Genomic DNA, 20,518 nt, shown 5'->3' on the forward strand with positions numbered 1-20,518 from the left:
CCACATGCACCTGCTGTCACCCTTCTCTTTCTCTGATGTTTTCGTCTTGATTTAAGTGTTTCTAGATCTCTTCATCAACTATCTGATTAATCTTGAATTGTGTTCAATTTGCTCAGTGTTCGTTGCAAATACTACAGTTTAGAATAGCAAGGATATTGAGGACTTTCATATTTTCTTTCAAAGAAAATACACCTTATTCTATCAATACGCTAAATTTAGAGACATGTTTCTTTTAAATGACTGGCTTATTTAAAAATCAGCTGGCTCTTCCTGAAGCCAGATTCAGCTTACCCTGGAAGTGTAAGCATAAATTTGATTGTGTTATATTTTGCCGAGTGCTTAGTGGATACAAGTGACAGGTGAGTTTCTGCCCACAGTGTGTGTCAGGTGTGTGCGCAGGTTCCTGGGTGCCCTTTAATCCTGACTTTGAGGTGACCTTGGTGCTAACAACTAAGGTGGCGCACCACATCTGTGTCATGTGCCCATGGCCTCAGTGTTAGAAATCTACACAGGTGTCTGGGTACATTGGCTCACACCTGTAATCCCAACACTTTAAGGGGCCAAGGTGGGTGGATCACTTGAGGCCAGGAATTCAAGACCAGCCTGGCCAGCCTGGTGAAACCCCATCTCTGTTAAAAATACAAAAAAATTAGCCAGGCCTGGTGGTAAATGCCTGTAATCCCGGCTACTCAGGAGGCTGAGGCATGAGAATCTCTTGAACCTGGGAGTCAGAGGTTGCAGTGAGCCAAGATCGTGCCACTGCAATCCAGCCTGGGTGACAGAGCAAGACTCCATCTCAAAAAGAAAAAGAAAAAAATCCATACAGATGCCTCTGTTGCTTGTTTCTATAAGTAACAGCTGCTGCCTCATTCTGGATGAATGGAGAGGTGCTTAGGAGGTGCTATGTTGAGGACGAGCTGTGTCAAGGACCTTGCCTATGGGAAATTGAGGCACTAGGCTGGCATTGTGCTCATGAACAGATGTTCTGAGGGCAGACCTGCTGAGGGTGTCCTCGAGAGTTTCGTTGGCTGTGCCATGTGGTGCCTATGCTTGCCAGTGTGGCTAAGCGGGTCCTGCTGCCGACCATTCCATGGGCCTCTTCCCTAGGCTGCCTTTGCACCAGCCTGCAGTGGTGTGGCCAGGAAAGAGCTTTATGAGGGCTGCTTGCCTGGCCCCCATCACACCAGGCTGGAGCTGCAGCTGGTGAGGGCCCCACACTCTGGCTGCTGACTCTTCTTTAGCATTGGCCTCAGGCCTAGACCCTAGGTGAGGCTCTGTAAATGCGTTGGCACCAGGTCATGGATGCTTACTTGTACCTCTGCCTGAGGCCTTGCTGGACACTGTGGAACTTAGCACTCTTTTGCTGGTGTCTTCTGTCCCAACAGTAGTGAGGCTTGTATCCTTCTGCAAGATGTTTTATGAACAGTCCATTAATAAAAACCCTGAGCCTCTGTAAAGCAGTCATGCAAATGAAGATATTAGATTTGTATTTAAAATAAACATTGGCGTATTGGAATTAATCATCTTTCTAGAATTTGTACTCTTATTTCACACCTTACCGTCTTAGGTCAGTATCGTTTGGATGCCTTAGGTCTTGGATTAGCTGCTATTCCTGTGAACACCTAACCCGTGGCCTAGCTGAGCAAACATCAAGGAAGCCCTTAGTTTGCAGTTATAAATGTTGTGTTACTACCTAACATGGTTCTTTAAGGAAATGTTTAAGAAGTAACAAGTTTTTTTTTTTTTTTTTTCCCTGAGTCGAGTCTTGTTCTGTTGCCCAGGCTGGAGTGCAGTGGTGCGATCTCGGCTCACTGCAACCTCCGTCTTCTGGATTGAAGCAATTCTCCTGCCTCACCCTCCCGAGTAGCTGGGACTACAGGCACATGTCACCACACTCAGCTAATTTTTTGTATTTTTAGTAGAGACATGATTTCACTCTGTTAGCCAGGATGTACTTGATCTCCTGACCTCGTGATCCGCCCACCTCAGCCTCCCAAAGTGCTGGGATTGATTACAGGCATGAGCCATCCCACCTGACCAGCAAGTTACATTTTTTTTTTAACTTCAACTTAAATTCCACAAGTCTTTGAATATTAGTAAGGAAAAGATTTTTTTGAAATACTGGGTTATCGGGAGGCAGAGGTTGCAGTGAGCCGAGATTGCACCAGTGCACTCCCGCCCGGGCTAGAAGAGCAAAATTCTGTCTCCAAAAAATATATAAATAAAAAAATAAAATATTGGGTTATATTTAAATTTAATGCTTTAATATGTTAAAATATAATTATAAGGCTGAATATGGTGGCTCATGCCTGTAATCGCAGCACTTTGGAGGAGGCCAAGGTGGGCAGATCATGAGGTCAGGAGTTTGAGACCAGCCTGACCAACTTGATGAAATCCCGTCTCTACTGAAAATACAAAAATTAGCTGGGCATGGTGGTACATATCTGTAATCCTAGCTACTCAGGAGGCTGGGGCAGGAGAATTGCTTGAACCCGAGAGGCAAAAGTTGCAGTGAGCCAAGATCGTGCCACTGGACTCCAGCCTGGGCAACAGAGCAAGACTCCATCTCAAAAAAAAATATATATATATATATGTGTGTGTGTGTGTGTATATGTACATATATATGTATATTTGTAACAAATGCTAATATAATCTCTAAGGTTAAATACAGTTGCCAGTTTTTTGTTGTAAAGAGATTTGATCTGTAAAACATAAGCCCTGGAAATCAGCAGGGTTACAGGAAACCCATCATGGGCTGGATCCGTATGTCGAATGCCCTGGGTAGGTTCTCACAGTGCTTCGAAGGCAGGTTTTGGAGTGGTTTTCATGTATGTTCTCCCCATCTTGCATTCCAAGGTAACATAAGTGGGAAAAAAAGAAACCACACAAAGAGGACACAGGACCCTACAGAAGATTTTGAAGCTGAAGACGCACCCAGGAAAAGACTCAGGACGGACAAGCACAGTCTTCGGAAGGTAATTATGTTCCAGGTTTGCCTGACCCGTCAGAGCATGTGCCGCGTGACTCTTGGTGCCACCATTTTCCTGCATGGGAGCACATGTGAGATGCAGATGATGGTGCACTCAGTTCCTCCCAGGCTGGTATTCAGCAGAAGGCTTGCTTTTCTCACAGAACCTCATTGAGACAGGCTGCCTAACAAAGCAAGTTCTTACCCGCTAGGGATATTATCACAGAAACCAATGATATGTTGCTCTCCAAGAAAACAGACATCCAAATGCTTTGAGTAATACTTGTTTTTTAGATTATACAAAATTGTCATTAAAAATGACTTCTTGGGCCAGATGTGGTGGCTCATGTCTGTAATCCCAGCACTTTGGGAGGCTGAGGCAGGTGGATTGCTTGAGGTCAGGAGTTTGAGACCAGCTTGGCCAACATGGTGACATCCCCGTCTCTAAAAATACAAAAAATTAGCCTGGCGTGGTGGTGTGCACCTGTAATCCCAGCTAGTAGGGAGGCTGAGGCAGGAGAATCATTTGAACCTGGGAGGCAGAGGTTGCCGTGAGCTGAGATTGTGCCACTGCACTCCAGCCTGGACAACATAGCAAGATCCTGTCTCAAAAAAAACCAAACCAAAACAAAACCCAAAAAAAACCCCATAACCTATCTATAGGGCTTATTATTCAGGGTGTAAGTAATGAACTGGCATGAAAGTCCATTAGAGATAATGTGTTACATGTCAATAAATAAAAGGTCAAAAATTCATTAAAGGCATTGAACCTAGATATTATAGACTCATTTAGTTCATTAGTAATTCATGTTATTGTTTACTGAATGGGAATACTAAACAAGCTGTGCAGGAAAAGGGCAGCATAGATACAAAGCCAGCCCCAGGTCCTTGTACTCCTTGCTTACTGCCAACATGTGTTTGCCTGGTACCTGCAGGGGAGTGAAACCAACCAAGGTCCATATATCTAAAGAGGGCCTGGGTTATTTTGTTCAGCATCTGGTGCCCATGCCTGTAGAAGACGTGAGCCCTTTTCCTAGTGGAGTAGTGCCATTCATTTCACCTGTCTCAGATGTCCAGTTAACTTTCTCATGAACTGAGACTTGACTTTGTACTTTGTTTGAATTTCTATTTAATTTGATAATAGTTTTGGCCAGGTGCTGTGGCTCACGCTTGTAATCCCAGCACTTTGGGAGGCCGAGGTGGGCGGATCACCTGAGGTCAGGAGTTCGAGACCAGCCTGGCCAACGTGGTGAAACCTCGTCTCTACTAATAATACAAAAATCGGGTGGGCATGGTGGCACGTGCCTGTAATTCCAGCTACTCGGGAGACTGAGGCAGGAGAGTCACTTGAACCTGGGTGGAGATTGCAGTGAGCTGAGATCGTGCCATTGCACTCCAGCCTGGGCGACAGAGGGAGACTCCATCTCAACAACAACAACAAAAAAAAAAACAAAAAAATTAGTTCTGGCAGAGTAGTTGTATATTTGTAATTTTGAATAAAGCTTCATCCTGTCTTTCACTGATCTAAATTAAAATGCTTTTTTAATTTTATTTCAAAGAATGGAAAATAAATCTCACATATTGCTAAGCTGTAAATATGTGGACACCGTATCATCTATCTTATTTCTTTACATTTGTATTTGTAGTTGAGAGGAGCAGGCAGGCTCTGGCCCAGTTTTCTGGCCAACAGAGCGTTCTTCGGGGGCACCTGCCATCAGGTGAGGTTGTTGAGTGATCAGGTGTTCAGCAGTAAGCTAGGTCAGATTTACCTGTAGTCACTAAGGTTTGTAGTTACCAGGAAGCATGCACTTAATATTTGCTCTGGTCACCATTTTATTTTTATTATTTTTACTTTTATTATTTTTGAGAGAGAGTCTTGCTTTGTCACCCAGGCTGAAGTGCAGTGGTGCAATCCCTGTTCACTGTAACCTCTGCATCCTGGATTCAAGCAATTCTCCTGCCTCAGCCTCCCAAGTAGCTGGGATTTTAGGTGCATGCCACCATGTCCGGCTAATTTTTTTGTATTTTTAGTACCGACAGAGTTTCACGATGTTGGTTAGGCTGGTCTCAAACTCCTGACCGCAAGTGATCCACCTGCCTTGGCCTCTCAAAGTGCTGGGATTAGAGGCGTGAGCCACTGCGCCTGGCCAGGTTACCTTCTATTAAAGCAGCCCTTTGCTGGCAATCATACTGAAACTGGTTGCTTTGAAATATTTGTGTAAATGATATACCTAAAAAATGTGTGACCCTGGACATTCAAAATACCAAATTTACATCAAGTGGCTAGTAATGTTTTATTAGCTTTTATCTCAGGAGATAGCACATGATAAAAAGAAGTAGTGGTGTCTCCTTCGATCTGATTTTTATAAACCTGAGCCATATCACATATGATTCCCAGTGTGCATTGAGCACTTCTGACATGCTGGGCATTCACCTTTCACCTTGTCCATGATCCTCTGCATCCCATCCCACTGCATCCTGTCTCACCAGCCTTGGTTCCAGGCAGATGAGTGAGATTGGGTATGAGTGCAGGGAGTCTGCCTCCTGGGGTGGCAAGTCTCCCCTGGGCAGTGCTGCTCTAGTGCTGTGGGGGCAGGGCATTTTCAGTCACGCCCTTCTAAATCTCAGCCCTTAATAAAAGCTTCATGATCCCTTCTCTTTCTCTCTCTCTCTCTTTTTTTTTTTTTTTGCTTTTCTCACTTGTGACATATTTTACTGATGATCTTTGTATATTAGGTGTATCTGGAGTTTGTCTAATTGGAAATCCTCAGTGTAGTGATACTAGTAATATTGGCCCTGACTTAGCAGGGCTGAGTCTAACTTGATTGGGTGCCTCTTGAATAGAAGGATCGATTTTTTTCCCATGTTCATGCTCTGCTTTGGGTTCAGTGGAGAGTCTAGGTGCATGTTGAATACGACTCGTATCAGGTATCTTAACCACATGACTGCAGCAGGTCTTGGCGTGGCCCCGCCCACCTCGCCCTCCTGACAGATGCGAGAGCGGGAGGTGCGAAGAAAGAATCAGTCCAGATTGTGAAAAAAATGTCTGAAATTGGGCAACCACGGATGACTTGTGTGTGCGGAACACATTTCCAAAGGAAGGAGTTTCTGCCACGAAACTTTTCAGCAACCTGTGTTCATTCACATGAGGAGATTTTTTTCCTTTCTTTTCCTTTTGTTCTTTTTCTTTTTTTCTTTTCTTTTTTTTCTTTTTTCTTTTTTTTTTTTTTTAAATAATAGAGAGACACAATCACTGACAAAACGGCCAGAACAAGCTCTTACAAGGCCATGGAGGCAGCCTCCTCGCTCAAGAGCCAGGCAGGTAATGTGGTCAGCGCCCCTTCCTTCTTGGCTTCTGGGTGCTCAGGCTGGGCTGGGTGGGTGGGCTGAGAGTGTGAAAGGGGAAGGCTGGGGCTGGTGATGGGGAACAGGGCAGGGGAGGGATCCACAATTAAGCTAGGACTGAACAAAAAGGAAAGGAGGTTCTTCTGCAGTTGAAAAATAAACTGTTTTAATGTGTATGTTGTTTTGAAGTATTTGGCTAAATTTTATTGAAGTTACTTTTTACTTGGCTCTATTATTTTCAATTTAAAATTTTACTAGAAAAGTGGTTTCAACCAGAAGTTTTCAGGTTTCTTTCTTGATGGTGCCAGTTGCTACTGTAGATTCTGTCACCCTTTAGTACCCTGACCCTCTGTGTATGTAAGCTCACTGTTAGGACCGTTATTTATATTTCACATGCTAAAGAAACTAATAACTTTAAAAACAATAAGAGGGGAAGTCACACTTCCTTTTACCTTTTAGTTATCTTTTTGAAATATCTGTTTGCTCCCTTATTGAAGAAGTCATGCCTTCTCCAACTCTTAATTAGAAAGGGAAACAAAACCCTGGGGGACGAGAGTGAGTGGAGATTGGAAATGGCTCTGTTTTTCTTGTTTTGCATGAGGTGCTCGACTGGTTTTTAAATATCAGTTAAACAGACTCTTTTAGAAAAAAAAAATTTGTGAGCAATTGGACATTTGAACGCTGACTGATGATATAAGAGCATTGTTACTTTTAAGTATGAGAGTGGTATTGTGGTTACATGTAAGAGTTTATGTTTAGAGATTTGTGCTAAACTTTTTATGGATGCAATGATATGTCTGGGATTTGCTTCAGAATAATCTAGCAGGGGGACGTGGAACCAGGTGTGGATGGAGCCACGCTGGCCCCAGGTTGATGTTTTTTGGGGCCAGGTAGCAAGGACATGGGGTTCATTGTACAGTTTGTCTGCTTTTGTTTATGTTCAGATTTTTCCGTGATAAGTTAAGCCAGAAGGACAAAGAAACTCAGAAGATTCATCTTTAGAACTTCACTTATTTGAGGGGTAATTTTAAAGCAGTAAAAAGATTGAGGATTTATGATTTGAAACTTTACAAACCAAAATTATTTTACAGCGACGAAAAATCTGTCTGATGCATGCAAACCACTGAAGAAGCGAAATCGGGCTTCCACGGCAGCATCTTCAGCTCTTGGGTTTAGCAAAAGTTCATCTCCTTCTGCATCCTTAACTGAGAATGAGGTAAAATAATAATAATAATGATAACCATGGCATTGGTATGAAGGCCATTTAGCTGCCCACGCTGCAGTGTGAGTAACGCTCAGACTTCATAAGCACAGCATTGGTGCCCACCACCAGTGCAGGTGCTTTAGAGCCTCTTGGCTATCTCAGATTCATGAAATGGACAAACAGTGCACTATGTTAGTTTATTTGAGCACTTTTTATACACACACACACAGTGTGTACATGTACAGATATACTTCAGTCTTAATGCAGTTTCATAGTTCTTAAAATCTGTCTTAAGAATGTTTTGTTCTGTGTAGCCCTCACACTGTAAGAGTTCACATGGAAGTAAGTCTGCGTTGGTTCTGATAGGACACAGTGTCAGTTGAGCTGACATACTGGGTAGGGTGGAGGGCGACTCACACACTACACCTGATTCCTGTTGCTTCCAGACCTAGGCTCATGGAGGAAGCCAAAGATTTCTTTGTTCTCATCCATTTCATGACTTTGGTCCTTTAAATTCTGGCACATTTTCAGTTACTTGAGTGTTGAGGTGAGTCAGAACTACCATTGTAATATGACTCCTGTGTTCTGGACTTGCAGAATATATGATAGCAAAATAAGAGCCGTTTGAGGCTGCTGCCTGCCATCATTATAACATGACACCTAGACTTCATTATCTAACCTAACTTTTTTGCTGTTGCCAAAAACAAAACAAATAGCCACAGGATGTAGGTGTGACACTTTTTTGTTCAGAGGTAGTTTTGGTTTCCTGATTTTTAGGGATTACCTTCTTAGATCTTTGGAGTTTTAATTTCTTGTCATTTGGTTCTCTGTGATGCTGTTTTTCTCATTGTAGACATGAGTCCTGTTTTTGTCATATTTAAGAGGAGATGATAACTGGGGGCCTTTTTGGAACAACAGGGTAGTGAGGCAAGGGATGGACAGGCCCCTTACTCTTGCTGAGTCAGAAGGGGCAGCACTTCTGACCAGGTCTCTGCCATGGTCCCCAGAAGGGATATGCCTCTGTTGTTTCCACTCATTAGAGGAGGGTAGGCTTTCATGAAGGAAGGTCAGGGATCTGGGCAACCTGTGAGGGCTCAGAGAGCTCTGCGACTTGCCGCTCTGAATCTTCAGTGATGGTGCAGATAGCGACCACTTCTTCAAGTGGGATTTTCTGCTTTAACTCAAACCAACTCAATAGTGGTCAAGACCTGCTCACGGATGGTGGGACTGGGGCTGGTTTACAGTTTGATACGTGTAGGTAACTAGGCATTTGTTATGTTTGGACACACTTGAGAAATTGCAGTATGAATTATTTACTGAAACATTTAGGAGCTCACTGAAATATGAAAAGGCAAATTTTATACAAATTATTTTTCCTTTTTCCTTTCTTTTTTGTCCAAGTTCAGGTTAAAATCCTAGAAAACTAAATGAAAGGTTGTTTAAAGTTCCAAAGAAGAATATTAAACATATTTCACTTTAAAGATTTTTGCTTTAAAGAGTTTTTAATGAGTTGTTCTGTTACCATAATTTTGGTCCAGTTATTTGCTAGAGTTGTTACTTAGTACTGCCGTCAGGTACAATAGAGAGAACATGGTGAGAACATGATGAAGTCTTGTCTGTTATTCCTGATCCTACGTCACATGTATCGGAGGCTTTGATTTAGTCATGCATGAGGCCAGTGTAGCAGGGGTCGAGACCTGCCCGAGTCAGTGGAGCTCAGTCTCACTGCCCTAGGCAGTTGTTCTGACCTTGAGAAAACTTAGATGAAGCATTTTATAATCATTAGACTTAATTTTTAATTCTTTAGAATGTCAAAAGTTGATAGATTGTTAAATACATTTATATAATACGTTAAATATGTGAAATTAATATACCTTCCTACATTTTGAAGGTGATGCATAGATCCCATAGTGTGCATCATGTTCCTTATATGAAAAAGTTTAAATTACTAGGCTTTTTCCATTAAGCTACTTTTGTATGGCTTAGATAAATCTTCGATTAGTGTTCATTTTTATAGAATTATGCTGTTAAAGCAACTTTAGGTGAACAAATAAACTTGTCTATTATGTATTAACACGACTGAACTACAGTAAATGTTTGTAATGTTACCAATGCTGAATGCCTGTTAGCATATGAGGCAAAGTGTAGTGTTATAAAAAATACCCTGTCTACTGTTGGGCCTGATTCTGATACGAGTTAGGTGTCCATGAGGATTGCTGTTTGAGAGTCACACTGACACACACCCGTTTGGGTCACACCCCCTTTGCATGTTTGTATTTACTCCCTTTCATCACATTTGATTGAAATAAGGTACTTTCAGAGGGTTGGTATTTCAAAACACGTTAGGTCATGTTGTGGTTTAAAGTCTTCTGAAAAAAGTATATGTGACAAATAAAATTTTTATTGGAATAATTATTACACGGTACTACATCACCCCGAGGAAGAGAATAGATTAAAATTACACACTTGCATGACAAAGGCCTGTGAAGGAATTAATGTGATTTAAGTGTTTTGTAACTTCATTTTTTATTCCTTTAGTAGAGCAAATTCTTATTTTTTTCGCCTTCACTGGTAACAGCTTTTGTGGGAGCCCACACCAGTCAAGTTGGATTTGAACCCAGCTGCCCTGTACTGCACTTAGAATGATGTAATATTCCAGGATGCTGCTGCAGGTGGTGTATCATCGTACACACTCAGTGACATTTCTATCACAATCATTTTATGGAAGATGTGTGATAATCTGTTTTTACTGGTATTAATAAACACATACAATGAAGAAAACAGATAACAAATTTTAAGACCAAGGTAAGATACCTAATCAAGGCCATTTAATCAATCACATTCATCTCATAATAGAAACACGTTCATATTCCAGTGGTCAATGTAGATTTCAAGTTGAAAGGCAGGCCCTTCAGTCAGGGACTGTTCAGAACTGCAGCAGGGTCTTGCACGGAAGGGGTGGCCCTGTTAGAGTTGCTTCTCCTCTAGTTTGTAACTCACTGGGTTTTTGTGGAAAGTGTCAGTGTCAGTACCTTCAGAAACAAACAGCACACATTAGGAGGAGTCCTCATCAGCTGTTCTCATTGCCAATGAGATGTATTCAGTATTGTAGATATTACACTAATTTCCAACATAACAGGCAGAAGAGTTTTGATTCTATCTTTTTTTACTAAACAGTTTTATTATGACACTAGATACAGTAAATTTTTAGGAAAAAATGCCATTTACAGTATCATTGTGAACCATTTAACTCTTTTGATCCAAGGCCCTGGACTGAGGGGATACTGTAATCAGGTTATTTACACCAACCGCTGCATCATTTGCTTCTGTAGAGCATCAGCCCTCATGTTTCAATGTCTTAATCTTGGGGAGCAGCCTCGTGTCCTGCCCCAGGTGTCTGCATTTTTGCATGACGAGGAAAAGGCTTACTTGCCCTTCAGCTCATAGAAGCAGAAGGTGTGTATTCACAGTGCCATGTGAGTGGCCCATAGTTCGTTCCCAGCAGATTCTTTGGCTGTGTCTTATTTTTAATGAACGTTTCTGACTAATACTTTTGTTGTAAACCATTAAGTAATGTAACGCATGTAAGACACTTAGGGTGCCCGGCCAGGACTCCGTGGTTTGGTATTGTGACAGTAATGGTTATAATAATAAAAGTGATAAAATCACCATCATTCTATTTTTATCCAAAAGTATACATTTTGCTTTGGCATGAAAAGTGGTCCTCTTGACTGCATTATACATGTGAGGATGAAATAAACCTAGAAGTGGCAGAACACTGGATCTGTGTGTGGCGCTTTAGGGTGCTGGACTGTGTGGCTGAGGGCTGGTTGGGTTGCTCTATTGGCTCTACTCAAATGTTGCAGGATATGTATCCCAAAGGTGGCCTAGGAGCAATCTAAGCTACGTTCCTCCAAAGGAGATGAAAAAGCTCAAGAGTACAATTAAAATTCTCAAAAAAAAAAAAAAATCACTAAATTTAAAGATATGGGAAAAAAAAAAGTGGCTCTGGTTCAAGAAGCAGTCACCCAAAGTAAAGACTCTACCCTGAAAGGCTTTTGGCGAAAATTAAGGGATTTCATTTGAAATTACAGCATGATGAATTTTCACTGGGTAGCCAGCCAGCTAGCCCATAAGCAATAGACTCATTAGAAGTCAGCCAAAGCATAGGTGTTCCCTCTCTATAATGGAGAAGGTGAAACCCTGCCAGTGACCCAGTGGTGTCCAGAGAGGAGCATGACATTGGCATCAGCTGAATACCCAGGGACATATGGGGGAATGTGGATGGGAATGACAGTGTTTTTTAGCTAGGGGTGACATCGTTCCCTGGGGACACTGGGAAGGTGGGCAGGGGCAAGTGAACTCAGCACTCTGCAGTGAGAGAGGCAGTCTCACATGTGGCAGCATTGTCTCACTTCAGATGCCAGGAGTGGGCTCATCATAGAGGAGCAGAGTTTTCTGAAAGGGCCATCTCCTGGCTTCCTGAAGGAGGCGGGGGAAAGGGCTGTTGCTTAAAAGAACTGAGGGAGGACCAGTGGCTGGCCAAGAGTACAGAAATTCATTATGCTACTAATTCAACATGGAATTCCTTCATTTCATAAAAACCTCAAAATGACAATGGAATATTCTAGCCTTAAGACATTTGAATTGCTGGTTGTTGAGATGAATTTTGGTTGTCATACATGGAACCATTTTAGTCTCATTTGACTCACTTCAGACGATCTTCCACACACCATGTCTGTGCCTGGCAAGGGGAGGTGGCTCTCTAGCATAAAACTTGAGGCATTCACTAGAGGCGAAAACTTGTCAGAATATGTGGAAGCTTAGATTGTAGCTATTCTGAAAGTGAAAGTACACCGTTGTAATAGGGTAGCATCTTGAGGGAGTGTACGTCTTCGCAATGGAAGTCCTGCATTGTTTTTCTAAGACTGATCTGAGAGCTGTTGGGCCATCAAGGCTTTAAGTACCTGCTTCTAACATTGCCCACCTGCTCTCAATTCATCTTTGGGCCTTTCTTCAGTGTTCATGCAACAATTAATTTTCTTTTTTCAGTCATGCTGACTCTAGGTGTAGTTGCATCTCAGTGCTGTCTTTAGTATACAATGTATCTCTTACACCTGTATCTCCCAACTGGAAACAACTCCAGTGTTTTTAAGAGAATGTTCCCGAAAACCAATAGGAAACGTAAGTGAGGTTTCATGACACACAACCTCTCATATGGTAAAAGGCAGAGGGTGACTGTGTGTGATGTGTGGAGTCCTTAGATGAGAGTTGGGGGCTCCTCTGTCCCCCTGCTGCCTCTTGGGTGGGTGGAGTGGTGCTTAGAGGATCTCCGAGAGGTCCCCACAGCTCTAGGGCAACCTGATTTTGTGATTTTTGTTTAAGTAGTTCACGCAGAAGCCTAGGAAGATTTAAAATGGGGTGCTCAGGGACTGAGGAACAAGACGGGGGTAGGGGTGGAGAGATGGCCATTTGGAGAGGTTCATGTAGCTGGGGATGTCAACAACCGAGCCCACCAGAGGAAAGGAGGGAGGATGCTGTGTGAGAGCCATGCTGTCGGGAACAAGCTTGCTGCTCCTGTGCTGCCCTGGCCCTGGCCTTGGTCTTGCTTGCCCAAGGTTTGTGCCCAGAGATGTGTGTGAGGCTGGCAGAACAAGTGCTGAGTCTGTCACAGAGATGTTTAAAAAAGAAAACTAAGATGATAAATTAGCACCTAGTTCTAAAACCAAAAAAAAAGTGCCTGTGGATGTATATAAAATTAAGATGATAATAAAGTACCCCTGAGAAGGCTCTTGCCAGATGCCTAATGTGAGTGGGTGGCACCTGTGCTGGCAGGGCTGCCAGTTGTGCTTCTGTCCTCCTTTGTGTCCCGGCATGGAAGCCAGGATAAGCATTTCCAGATGAGGGAAGAGTCCTTGGCTCGTTTGATCCAGTTGAGTAGAAAGGGTTGCCTTGGCCGGGGCTCCTCTGATGGCTAATGTCACTTGCTTTGTCTGGATCTGAGACGTGCCCAGAGGGCTGTAAAGCCACAGATTCCCCTCACTGGAGAGGCTCCCTCCTGATAGTGGTAGATGAAAAATAAGATGGTTATGACGTTGGCAAGCTTGCTCTATTTCTTTTTCATTTGACTTATAACATAACTCACTTCTCTAACGTATCTAGCCTTTCTAAATTGTTAATTCATTTCAAAGGTTCCTCTGGCCAGGTAGACTTTTGTACACAGACCAGGTGAGAGCCCTTTTGACCTAGTGTGAAATTGTAGCATTTTATGCTTTTAAAATCAATAGGTTCATCGTTTTAAAAAATCTATAAACAGAGTAATTGCTGACGCCTGTGGTTTGTCTTTGAGATTACAAAGCTAAATTATAGTCTTTTGCTGGATAAATTGAAGTAACTATCATTAGAAAAGGTTTCCCAAAATACTCTCAAAGCTGTTACTGGCTTCTTGTTAACTTCTAGAATTTTGGGGGTTTTGCTTATTTTATTTCATTATATTTATTTATTTATTTATTTTGAGACAGAGTCTCGCTCTGTGGCCCGCACTGGAGTACAGTGGCACGATCTCAGCTCGGCTCACTGCAACCTCTGCCTCCCGGGTTCAAGCGATTCTCCTGCCTCAGCCTCCTGAGTAGCTGGGACTATAGGTGCCTGCCACCATGCCTAGCTAATTTTTGTATTTTTAGTAGAGACGGGGTTTTGACATATTGGCCGGGCTGGTCTCGAACTCCTGACCTTGTGATCCGCCCACCTCGGCCTCCCAAAGTGCTGGTTTTACAGGCGTTAGCCACCGTGCCCAGTGGGTTTTGCTTATTTTAAAAGAAATATGCTGACTCATATTTTAAGACTTTTGGTCAACAAAATTGATTTTGATCCCTTTGGGTACCATTTTTATTGGTTTACCTAGAGCATTAGAAATTACCACTAATTTACCTGGCAGTGATGTAATTGACTATAATTAGCAGGTATAAAATTATCTGTATTATATTCATCTGATTCCTATACTGGATGAGCAAGGGGCATGCTTCTTTTGGGACATTGTCACAGCAGCGTGTCTCTCCAGCAGCCCAACAAGGCTCATCTTGTTGGCTAGATGCCTTTGAACTCCATGGTTACATGTTAGGTTCACATTTATGGTTTTTCCTAGCCTACCTGTAGTTGTTGGCCTTTTTGCATATAACTCTCTGGTAATATTTTGAAGCATGCTAACCATCCAGGCATATAGTATTTTTAAGAAATGACTGAGGTAGGGTGGGGGTCTTGGTCCGGCTGATGGGGGGTTTGCTCAGCACCTGTGCCTGTGGAAGCAGGTGTATTGTGGGCAGTTTTGTCATTGTTCTCAAGTCCTTCACAGACAGTACACAGCCTGCTGTCTGTAGCTGACCAGACCAGGCTCCTTCCCAGAACACTCCCCGTGGGATGGCCGCTGCTCAGGACACAGTGGGACAGAGTTGGGTTGAGAGGATATTTTAGACTCTTTTTACCTTTGACAAGGGCAGGCCTCGAATTGGGAGCAGCAGCCGTGTGGTCTCACTCTGGCCACAGGTGACACTTAGTCCCTCCTGCCACCTGCTTGGAGCTGTGTGGCTACACAAAAGCCTGTGCAGGTTAGAAGACGACTGTGGTGTGCAGCAGTGCTGTGTGAATGGAGACTTCCTCTGTTCTTAGCAACTTACCCAGCCCTGACCCTAGAATTTAGGGGTAGCCAGGAAGGTTCTAGTTTGTGTAACCTAGAAGGGTCATTTTAGTAAAAATTATTATGAACTATAGTATTTTAGATGATGAGTGACTTGTTTTAAACCTATTTTAATTCCACTTTAACATTTTACTGTTCTGTTAACTTGGAAGACCTGTTTGAGATTAGTCTTCATTTCAGACTCATTAAATCTGCTGAGCACAGGGCTGTTGTCATTTGTAAATGCAAACACTGTGGAGGCACTTCTCATCAACTTCCTTCTTTACAAAAGCATCACTTCAACATGAAAATTATGTCAGTTTATAGAAATATTTATTGTTCAAGGTCTGTAATTGTATTTCAAAAATGATGTCGTATTCAAGTTGTGAAGGGATTTGTTTTGTCAAAAAATTAAAAACTCAATATGTATGACTCCACTCTGAAGAGTAGGGGACTGCTTTGCAGTCACAGAAGGTGGCATCTGACTGTGGCTCGTACAGGTCACCCTGAAGGGCCATGTGCTTTTAGCAGTTGGCTGGAATGTGTTCACTAGGTTCCATTATGTTTGGTAATATCTTGAAAAGTCCCTGTAATAGATCAAGGAGACTGCATTCCCTGCCCTGAAGGAATGTATTTCTAAGGCAAATAGGCAACTTGGTACTATCTTATTCTGAGTAGAGAGTGGAGAAAGTATTTTCAGACTCAAGAAAACTTTGAAAAGTCAGTAGCTAAGCTGCTCGGAGCTCAGTGCCGCGCAGCGTGGCTGTGGTGGATGCGGGAAGCAACGGGAAAGTTCTTGACAGAATCTGTGTCCGCTCAGTCCCTGCACTGTTCTCTTTCCAAATGCATCCCGTTGGATATGGAGTAGATCGTAGATGTTGTAGACTGAGATTTGGGACTGTGTTGGGACCGTACAGGTGAATGTGCCACCTCCACAAATGGCTTCTCCGAGTGAGTCACGTCACCTGTGCGTGGAGGTGGAGCCTGCGGCTGGAGTAAGGCTCGCTGTGGGACGCCCTCGTACTTTGCTCTCCTTGCGGGTGGTTGCTGAGCCGAGAGCGTTGGATCCTCCCCGACTGTGGCTAGTTGTCCAGTGGCTGGGAGGCGGTGTGGTGGGAAAAAGTCGGAATCTCTGCAATCTGTGTTACGGACTGTACTATTGTAAGGTCGATATTCTGTATGTGGGTCTCAGACCCTGTCAGGAAATGAGCCTCATGTGTGTCGTTAACATTTATATATTTCCATTCAAAATATGTATTCAGTGTTTATTTCCTCAAAACAGACTTTGTTAATTTAGGAAATCTCTCCAAGTGGAAACGTGCTAACTTTCTGTAAATCTTAAATAAAAGGTGCTGTTCCTTCCTCTGATCCAGGACTGGTTTGTGTTTTCTGTCTTTCTCTCCATGCATTTTTTTCCCTCATTTTTAAAGCTTTTTAGTTCCACCACGTTAAGGGAAGAGCATGGGTTGGTGGATAGCGCCGGGGCTCTCTCCCCTGAGCCATGGGGAAGGCCTCTTTCTCTGGGCCTTGGTTCCCCCATCAGATGGGTCAGCTTGGACGACTGTGTGGGTGACTCTAAGTGGGGCCCCAGACAGTGTGGCTACTGCTTCCTGATGCCCTGTGCTCCCCTGGCGCCCCCTCCAGTCTCACATCAGAGGTGCTCAGGCCCCCACTGCTGACCCTGTCCGTATCTGATAGGCATGTTAAATTTGGGGTTTGAACTCAGAGCACGTCAAGTAGCCCTTTGTGGGTGTTAAAGAGCAGGATGTGAGCTGTGGCCCCCGCAGGGCCCTCCCAGCAGCCTCACAGTGACAGAGCCTTAACATGTGCACTGCTCTGATTAGCGTTCATGCTGCTAGTCCATCTTCCCTGAAAAGGTGAGGAAATCAAGGTTAAGAGGCTGCATTTTCTTTAGACTTTGTTCCGTCAGGAGACGTATCTAGTGATTCGAGAAGAGTGGCTCTCACCTGTCACCACCCACTGTCACCAGTCACCACTCACAGTTGCCAGTCAGAGCTGATGAAAGCCCTTGGGAAAAGCCCACTCTGGCCGGGCGCAGTGGCTAATACCTGTAATCCCAGCACTTTGGAAGGCCGAGGTGGGCAGATCATGCGGTCAGGAGTTCAAGACAAGCCTGGCCAACATGGTGAAACCCTGTCTCTACTAAAAATACAAAACATTACCCGGGCATGGTGGGGCGTGCCTGTAATCCCAGCTACTCAGGAGGCTGAGGCAGGAGAATCGCTTGAACCCAGCCTCGGAGGTTGCAGTGAGCTGAGATCACGCCATTGTACTCCAGCCTGGTGACAGAGCAAGACTCCGTCTCGAAAAAAAAAGCCCACTCTAATACTACTCTGAGGTCAGCAAACATTTCTGTGTTTGTTTTAATTTTTTCTTCCACCGCTCTCTGTGATGTCAGCTAAATGTGGAAAAGCTCATTGATAAGGTCACAGGATTGGTCAGATTCCCTGGTGGGGTTGGCTTTTATTTTTCCTTATGGCCCAATTCCAATTCCAGTTTCTAATTTTGTGTTCATAGGCAAACAGCAAATAGATAACATAATTCCTTGTTTTCGTGATGATCCAGGTGTACAGGAAATGTAGTTTGTGCTTTTGCTCTGTTTCATCTCCAGAATTCAGTGTTCAACACTTACTGACCTAACGTCAAATAAAAACCACATTTTTTAAACACTTGATTTGACAGACAAGAAGATTTTCTATTTTATTCATTGAAACATTTATTGATTTTGCTTGTCAGGTGAGGGTGAAATGCTGTGTACATGAGGGTGAGGTTTCGGCCTGGTCTTCAGTGATTTCTAGTAAATGAAGGAGAGACAGAGACAGAAGAGATACAACCTGCGAGTCATTCCATGCCTTTATCCTAGGCCTTTTACTTAGACTCAGATCTGAATAAAGTAGGCAGATTTTACCTTGCCTTTCCCACCTCACTTCTCTGGTGGGGAGAACAAGTGATCTGTGAAATATCAGGAAAAATAGGCAATGGGAGGAAGAAGAGAAACCGAATGGTCAGCCTGTGGTGTGAGTCTAGAAGACTCTCCCGACTCCGCACCCCCGAATAGGCACATACTTCTGAAAGGACGCGTGGTCTCCGCCCCGGCAGCAGCTGGACAGCACGGTCACCTGATGAGGCCTTACACTGACACTTACTTCATCTGTGGTTCGTTCACACATTGGTTTGGTGTTAGCATGTTTCTCCCACCTTAGAGCAGTAGAACCTGAACAGACTCGGTAAGAAGGGTCAAGATTCTTGTTCCCAAGGCCTGTCTTAGTTCACCTACTAGAGCAAATTGGATGTTCATAACACTTCATTTTAAGGAATACGCCTTTTATATGCATATCTATGCTAAATACTGGGTAGAATAAAGTCCATTTTTGAATTTTCTACACAGTCTAATTGACAGATTATATTATCACAAAAACCGGTTGCTGATGGTTCCACTGTGAAATCACTGGCAGAACAGGACCAGTGCTGAGAAAGACTGGTGGGTGGTGGGGCTGGCAGGACGAGCCTGCAGGGCGTGGCCACCCACTGTGTTCTGTGACTAGTGAACTGTCATCCGCCTCCTTCATCTCTAGGTCTCGGACAGTCCAGGAGACGAGCCCTCGGAGTCCCCATACGAAAGTGCAGACGAAACGCAAACTGAAGTGTCTGTCTCATCCAAAAAGTCAGAGCGAGGAGTGACAGCCAAAAAGGAGTACGTGTGCCAGGTGAGGGGAAGGCCGTGCTGGTGTCTGACTGTGGCCCCGGTGCACAGAGCGGGTTGGTAGTGTCTTCTCTCTTCCCTCCAGATCCCCTCCCCAGTCTCATCACCACGCGCTGATCTCTGCTTTCAAAGGGTCAGACTGACTGCCAGTGGAATCCTGGGATTAAGATGCCTCTGTTAACGTCCATAGTCACATGTAGATGAGATTTTGTATATATATCATGTAATACACACACACACACACACACACACACACCTGGGATTAATTTGCCTCCGTTAACATCCATAATTTACATGTAGATGAGATTTGTATATATATCATGTAATACACAGAGAGAGAGAGAGAGAGAGAGAGAGAGAGAGTTCCTGTCAGAAAAGGTGAAGTGCTAGGCCTGTTTTAGCTTCACTGATGACATGCACACTGGACAGGCCAGGCTGTGGGCTGAGGGGTCCATCACTAGACCTGTTGTGCCCACAGGACCCCAACCACACCACCTACCCTCTGAGCTTCAGTCCTGCCCCATCTGTCAGCTGGAGGTGGCGTGGGAGCTTCCATGCCAGGCAGTTGATGCATGGGAAGTGCGCATGCTGCCCGCAGTCAGGGTGGCACCTGCCATCCAGATTCGGGTGCCTTTGGTTTCTGTTGATTTTCAAATCTGGTTTGAAATATCTTGGATGTATCCTTCAGGGTTGTGATCCTGTTGTTTCCTTTGCTGTTGCTGAGGACTGGCCCCTTTCTGTAACTGCCATCTGGTTTTCATCTGATACTGAATTTGTGCCTTCTGTTCAGGCCAGACATTTGCCCATGCATGTGGTTGTATATCCTTAAGTAGCAAAATGGGATTTTCTGGCACTGGAGACAGAAGCAGTCGGCTTCCCTTGTGGTAAGAGAGGTGTGGAAGGGACTGCTGGGCGCTGCTTACCCGCCTGCTCTGTCCCCGCAGCTGTGTGAGAAGCCAGGCAGCCTCCTGCTGTGTGAAGGACCCTGCTGTGGAGCTTTCCACCTCGCCTGCCTTGGGCTTTCCCGGAGGCCAGAAGGGAGGTTCACCTGCAGCGAGTGTGCCTCAGGCAAGTTCCCATGGGTGGGCAGCTCTGCAGCTTGGCCAGCCTCCTGTTCCTGCAACCCCCTGCACACAGTCCTGCCCTGAGGCGCCCACAGAAGACAAGCTCCCTCCCCATCCACATCACCTGGCCCTCTCGGGAGATTGCAGCCCACACCTGGCAGGTGTACTCACCTCTCTGTGGCTGCAGGGTTTGCTCTGATTTCAGTCGTATGTGCCCCCTTGGTACCTTTCCATCAGGTGGTGGGCAGGGTGGCGGGATGATAGGTCATGGGCTCTTCATCCCATGGGCTGGCCTCAGCCTGTCCTGTGTGTGAGGCGGCCACCACAGGGCACCACCACTCAGGCAGTGCAGCATTAAGGGTACAGGTAACCTGGTTGGTCACTGAACACTGAAGTCCATAGGAACCTGGAGTTCTTTATGAAGACACAGCATCAGTTTGAGCTTCAGTTTCAGCAGAAAGAACAGCTCCAAGCTTGCCCTGAATTGTCATTGCTGCTGTTCTGCCTCCACGTTACTGCATCAGGTGTCGCCTGGCATAGT

The 20,518-nt window shown here is 44.3% G+C and overlaps 1 protein-coding gene across 4 annotated transcripts in view; it reads left to right on the forward strand.

Moving 5' to 3' along the window:
• Positions 1-20,518, forward strand: part of NSD2 (nuclear receptor binding SET domain protein 2) — a 109,751-nt gene that overhangs the window by 58,190 nt on the left and 31,043 nt on the right. For 2 of the 4 annotated variants that reach the window (XM_021666985.2, XM_064365279.1), the window contains exons 7-11: positions 2,857-2,975; positions 6,209-6,290; positions 7,405-7,529; positions 18,786-18,917; positions 19,858-19,981. In XM_021666985.2, the coding sequence (XP_021522660.1) occupies positions 2,857-2,975; positions 6,209-6,290; positions 7,405-7,529; positions 18,786-18,917; positions 19,858-19,981 (582 nt within the window). Of the gene's footprint in view, positions 1-2,856; positions 2,976-6,208; positions 6,291-7,404; positions 7,530-10,095; positions 16,558-18,785; positions 18,918-19,857; positions 19,982-20,518 lie in introns of those variants that run through there. The other 2 variants (XM_021666987.2, XM_021666986.2) reach the window with 2 other exon arrangements.

This window comes from Aotus nancymaae, unplaced genomic scaffold (genome assembly GCF_030222135.1).
Source record: "Aotus nancymaae isolate 86718 unplaced genomic scaffold, 86718_ANA_hifiasm-v0.15.2.pri h1tg000006l, whole genome shotgun sequence".
Classification (NCBI taxonomy): domain Eukaryota; kingdom Metazoa; phylum Chordata; class Mammalia; order Primates; family Aotidae; genus Aotus; species Aotus nancymaae.